A 5,611-nucleotide genomic window follows, 5' to 3' on the forward strand; every position below is an offset into this window, starting at 1 on the left:
AGGTGTGAGGGAGGCAGGAGGGGGAGGGGAGGGGAGTAGGAAGACTTGGAGAAGAGTGCGAGTAGGAAGAGTGGGAAGGGAAGGAGACTGGAGGAGGAGGCGTTGTGGCGGGGATGACCTCCTCATCCTCGAGCACAGCAGCTGACTTGAGCAGCAGGGCGATAGTCTTCCTCCGGAGGAAGATGGCAGCAGAGTCACCGCAGTCGTCGAGGAAGCAGCGGGAGCGGAGGAGGAAGCAGACGGAGGGGAGGAGTGAAGGGAGGGAGAGGAGAAGCATCTTGTGTGCTCGATGCCCCACAGAGAGGAAGGAGGAGATCAGCTCGAGCCTGCCCCCAGTAGCTCCTCCAGCTGGGATCTCCTCCTCGTCCTCCTCCTCCAGCTTCCTGCTGGCCATGGCAGCTATGACGCCCATGGTCTGAGAGAGGAACCTGCGTGCTAATGTTGTGAACCTCCTCTGTCGCTCCCTCCCTTGCACACAACAGATCTGCTCATCGTCCTCCTCGTCTTCCTCCCCGTCGTCGTCGTCGTCGTCGTCGTCATCCTTTGCTTCATCGTCATGCACCTCATCTTCGCCTCCGTCTCCGTCTCCCTCCTCTTGCTCCTCCTCCTCCTCCTCCTCCTCCTCCTCCTCCTCCTCCTCCTCCTCCTCTTGGTCATTCTCCTGCTTCTGAACGATCAAGCTGTTCTTGAGTTCCCGCAATACACTCTCGAGCACCCGCATCTGCCAGCTAGAAACTCCTCCTGCTCCTGCCCCTGCCCCTCCTCCTGCTCCCTCCAGGTGCTTCAGGAAGTCGGACGCGAGCAGGCGGAGGATCGAAGTGACGTCATCAAGGAGGGGGGAGGAGGAGTCTGCTGCGAGAAGAGCGGCAAGCTTCATCCTGCTAACAAGGATCTCTGCGACCACCTGGAGCAACACATGCTCTAGGACGCGGGGGAAGGGGCGAGCAAGCAAGGGGAGCAGGAGAGCAGATATCGATCTCCTTTTTTCCCTGCTCATCTTGACGGCATGCGCGCAGCAGAAGAAGCACCTGCAGACATGGGTGAGGAGGAGATAGCGAGGGCGGCCGCTCCTTCATACCTCCTTGCCTTCACCGCTCGGAGGAGCAAGAGGAGCTTGGAAAGCAGCACAGCACATTGATCGTAGTCATCTCCTGACCCTGGTCTCCTCTCCAGACACCAGCAGCATTCTTCCAGGATCGCACAGATTTCTGCAGCAAACCCTCATCAATCCGGCAACAACCGTGAACCCTCCCTCCCCCTCCCCCCCCATCCCCCTCCCCCTCCCCCTCCCCCTCCTTTATCCTCCCTCTCCTCCCCCTCCCCTCTCGACCTTTGTCGCTTCCTCTCGTCTCTGAGATCTCCCCGTAGCTCTTCTGGTGCCCGCAGCCACATCTTCCTTTGCAACGACCACCCGACCTTGAGCAACGCGTCAGGTTCCTCCTCGACTTGCCCTTGCTCATACCCCTCTAGCAAGCTCCGAGCACGCAGCAAGTCCTCTCCATCTTGATCCAATCGGATGAATCCAACCAGATCAGCAAGGGGTGTACAGAGAAGCTCCTCCCATCCATCACGCCTCGCCTTTGGAAAACTTTCTGCTGGCACCTTAATCTCTCTTCCTTGATTGCCTTGCGACTGATGACGACGACTGTTCAAGTGCCTCGTTGCCTCCTTTCCCGCCGTCATGCCAAATCCATTTTTTATCCTCTCACATGCCATGAACCCGCTCTGTTCCCGTCATGGTTCGAGCAATTGAGCTCTGGGCCAATCTGCGAGGGTCTCACAGGAGCACCAAGACAACTTGACCTCTCGGATCATCGCATCATCTTCGACGTTCGTCATGGCACACAGCTTCTCTGCTCCTCTACCATGGACCCTCGTCGCTTGCTACCTGCCTGCACACCATTTTCATCCCCGACAAACCGTTACAACATCGTTACTCGGATCAGTGGCCCTGCCGACCGGACCCGGTGCCATGGCCCGGTGACTTGCGGGAAACCGAAACCGAAGCCCACCCACCCACCCACCCACCCATCGGAGATTCCTAGTGGGAAATACCCTCCTATTCTCCTTCAAGTACCCTACCTTCGGACCTCAACTTCTGTCCAAGTTTTCGGATAACCCTACCAAATATGGCACTGTGGATTGTTTACCTACCCCATGGGATTTACTTCATGACCCCTACTCTCTAGAGCGTGACTACCCCTCCTTCTGACCCCCTAGAGGAATGTACATCCCCTGTACATTTGAAAAGACCCCAATTACTCCCTTCCAAAGTACCGGTGCTCTTAGAAATTTTTATCACCCCTACCCCCTCGCTGAACCCACTGCATTTCGTCGTGCGCTATGGCTGAAGGTAATGTTGTTGGACTTGCGCTCGGCCTTGCTGCCCATGCTTTCTCCCATCATTATCATGATCATCATAATCATTATCATCATCCTCTGTGTTCTGTTGTGCATCCAATGTCTAATCATGAAAAGCCGAAATTCATCGATTGACTTTTCCTATCTAATTGTTCAGTATCTCTCACCATTCTTGCATCCCTGCGACGTGATCTGATCAAATGTGTCCTTTGCCATTTGATTCCATCGTCCAAATGTGGATTTAATTGCAAGTTTATCGAATCCTTTCTGCCTCTCAATGCTCCTGTCTGTACAAACTATCTGCCACTCCTGACCTGCTTGACGCTCGTTTGATACATCTGGAAAGTATGCTGGGAGGTTTCTGGATCCTCTTTTCAACAACTATATCATTAGATTCATTTCTCCTCATTTCTGTCATGTCTCACCATGTGTGGTGGGATATCAGTAACGTCTTACTGGATTCCTGCAAGCTGCTGTTTCAATTTTCCTGTTGCCCGTCCATATGACCTATCATCGTTTGCCAGCTCAATCCTAACATCCTTCTCGCAGAAGAAGTTGAGATGAAACAGGAGACAGAGGAGACAGCTCCTGCTCCTGCTGAAGCTGGATCTGCTCCTGAAAACCTCGATCAGGTCGCTACACAGTCTCCTTGCCTCCTGGTCCTCTTCCCTTTCCCTCGCTTCTGTCCTTCACCCAGCCACACCTCAAACACCGCTTCTTTCTACTCTCTAACTTTCTTGCTCTCAGGCAGCGATCGCTGAGAAAGCAGCAGTCGAGGCTCAAGAGAAGATTGACGCGCAAGCTCTTCCAATCCGAACCTATCTCGATCAAACTGTAGTTCCCATCCTCCTGCAAGGGCTCTCAGAGCTTGTTCGAGCAAGGTCTGCCCCTGTTGATTGCATCTTAGCATCCTCAAATACTTCTGCCAGGCCGGACGACCCAGTCGAGTATCTTGCAGCCTACTTGATGAAACACAATCCGAAGAACAAGAAATGAAATGCATCACATTGTTGACAAACTTGAGTGTGAGGTCTGCAAAATCTGGATTGCAGCACGAAAATCAGTCTACCAGCTCGTCAAAGGTTGTACATGTTCATGTCTGAGGACAGGCAAAATGATGTGTTCAAGACCACTTCCTCGATTATCGCCAACAGGGAATATTCAACAGTGGAATAAAAACAAAGGGTGATTGGCTGCAGCAACGGCTTTTTCTTTGTTTATTCGCGCTCGTTCAGACAAAAACGCAGCACCAGACACTTGGAGCTACTGTACACACGTGGACTCGAGGGGAGGTTGTGTCTGCCGCTCCTCATTCCCAGAGCCTTGAGAGCTCCTCACCATTGATAGACCATGCAGGCCACACAGCAAGCAAAAGAGCCTTAGTAGAAGTTGCGGGCATCCGACCGCAACTGCCATCCTCCTTTGGCTGGCTCATATCCCATGGCAGCCAGGAGCGGAGGGACCGCAAGGGCTGCATCAAGACAATGAGGGGCAACGAAGTGCAACAGGAGAATGCAGACCTTTGGTGGTGTGCGCATGCTGCACCTTGTCGTTGCTCTGGTGGTGGCACCAGAATTTGCGATCGCAGCTCATCCTGCTTCCTCCTCCCTTTCCACCCTGGTGACGATGCCATCAGACAAGAATTAAGCACAAACAACAAAGCAACTTCACCTTGAGATCCTGGAACATTATCTTCAACTTGCCCCGTCAATCTGCGCAAGAACCGGTCATGTATCATGTAATACAGATGATGAGGGCAACTCTGAATTCGATTGTAGCAAAGGTTGCATCTGACCTACACTACCACAAAGAAATCTTGGCTGAGAAGGAGTCGTATTACGCAGTTAAACTCGAACCCCCTCTCAACTCTGATACCTCCATTTGCTATATTTCAATAATCATCCAGAAAAGACAACAAGGAATGTTCAAATGATGATGGAAGAAAACATTCGCAAAAAGTATGCCAGTGATGCCATCCCATCAATGCAAGTTCGTTCTTTCACATCCTATTTGCATGAGTCCCTACTCAAGCTGAAATCGAAACATCTCTTAATTACACTCGAACATCATCTAGTTGCAGAAAACTTTGTCAGCGGCTGTGATTCTTAAGGTTTGTTCGTTCTCATCGATCGCTGCTGCACGACCTGTGCTGCTATCATCCACCCTTCTCACCCACTCCCCTGCCTATCCTAGCCTCCAAATCTCCCTCCACTCGCAATCTCATCATATCTAAGTATCTGCTTCCCTGTCCTTCCCTGACGGGCAACCCATTCAGCTCTCATTTCACTCCCTATCACCGATATCTCGCTACTGAACCATCAATGACGCTTCATGAACTCCTCTCGTCTTCCTCCTGTACGATGCTCACTGGACTCGCAACCCATCTGTTTTAGCATCAACCCTCTCAAACTTCATCTCCTGCGTCGTGTCCGTCCCTCTCCTCTCCGGCGCCGTCCTTCTCTCCTTCCTGCCCTCCTCGCGCGGCTGCCCCTCATGGTGCAACGTTCCTAGAAAAATGCTCTAAAATGTTTTTGAAGAATGTATATATAGTTGTTGAATAAAGCACCCTGTACCACTCGTCGTATTAAAATCTTTATTAAATTAAGTTGAAATTAAATATATTTAGTATGTACCAGAAAAGGGACCAGTGTGATAGATTGGTAATAACAGTTGGTTCGTTCCAGTACACAATTAATAATCTTTGTCTGATTCCGACAAAAACAGTTTTAAAAGTCACAAACCCTGTCGAATAAACTCGGGTGAACAGAGGGTAGGGGTACAACAGTACCCCTCATGTCTGTATGCTCTTATATGTCGGAACAAAGGGGGGGTCACATTCTCTACGGGTATTGTCCGTTACAGGATACGGGTGGGTATTGTCCGTTACAGTCAACGTCTTGTGCCGATGAAAAAGACGTTGTGTAGCCGTTACGTCCTCCTCGAATGCTGAGGCGGACTTTTCCGCTTCCGCGTCACAAATGCACCGGGATGAACGGGCTCCACCCCACCCTCTCGTTTAGGCCGAAATTAAGTGAGTAAACTATACCCCACCCAGTCTCTTGGTTCTTTTGACACCAAAGGGTAGGTACCCTCACCTTCAATTCACCATCCCTTTGTCATATTCGCACCGGTACTTGACATGGTTTTATCAGGCCAGGGCTGTGCGGGTAGGGTATATTTGTACGGAAACAAGAGGAGGCTGCAGAACTCTTCTGTGGTCGATCCTCCCCCGTCCCTCCCCCCCCCCCCG

General features: G+C 51.5%; 3 protein-coding genes across 3 annotated transcripts in view; 1 reads left to right on the forward strand and 2 right to left on the reverse strand.

Moving 5' to 3' along the window:
• The window catches only part of GUITHDRAFT_147846 (hypothetical protein), a gene marked incomplete at both ends in the record, with an annotated part of 1,612 nt that extends 615 nt beyond the window's left edge, over window positions 1-997 (reverse strand). The window contains one exon of the mRNA XM_005820452.1: window positions 119-997. Coding sequence (XP_005820509.1) covers window positions 119-997 — 879 coding nt within the window. The remainder of the gene's footprint in view (window positions 1-118) is intronic.
• Window positions 998-2,908: 1,911 nt separating this feature from the next.
• GUITHDRAFT_90710 (hypothetical protein) lies at window positions 2,909-3,558 on the forward strand. The gene is made up of 3 exons (XM_005820453.1): window positions 2,909-2,993; window positions 3,109-3,242; window positions 3,291-3,558. Exons 1-3 carry the CDS (start codon window positions 2,922-2,924, stop codon window positions 3,355-3,357), a joined length of 273 nt encoding a protein of 90 aa, XP_005820510.1. The 5' UTR covers window positions 2,909-2,921; the 3' UTR covers window positions 3,358-3,558.
• Window positions 3,559-3,740: 182 nt separating this feature from the next.
• GUITHDRAFT_120276 (hypothetical protein) lies at window positions 3,741-4,050 on the reverse strand (the record flags this gene model as incomplete). The annotated part of the gene is made up of 3 exons (XM_005820454.1): window positions 3,741-3,832; window positions 3,882-3,978; window positions 4,033-4,050. The coding sequence occupies 3 exons, from the start codon at window positions 4,048-4,050 to the stop codon at window positions 3,741-3,743; spliced, it is 207 nt and encodes a 68-aa protein (XP_005820511.1).
• Window positions 4,051-5,611: the final 1,561 nt, after the last annotated feature.

Source organism: Guillardia theta, assembly GCF_000315625.1.
Source record: "Guillardia theta CCMP2712 unplaced genomic scaffold GUITHscaffold_176, whole genome shotgun sequence".
Classification (NCBI taxonomy): domain Eukaryota; class Cryptophyceae; order Pyrenomonadales; family Geminigeraceae; genus Guillardia; species Guillardia theta.

Excerpts from the sequence above, each read along its gene's own strand:
- GUITHDRAFT_90710 (XM_005820453.1), top strand. The coding sequence starts at position 2,922 with ATGAAACAGGAGACAGAGGAGACAGCTCCTGCTCCTGCTGAAGCTGGA. Across the intron at positions 2,994-3,108 it reads CTCCTGAAAACCTCGATCAG|GCAGCGATCGCTGAGAAAGC; the intron begins GTCGCTACACAG and ends TCTTGCTCTCAG. Across the intron at positions 3,243-3,290 it reads TCAGAGCTTGTTCGAGCAAG|GCCGGACGACCCAGTCGAGT; the intron begins GTCTGCCCCTGT and ends TACTTCTGCCAG.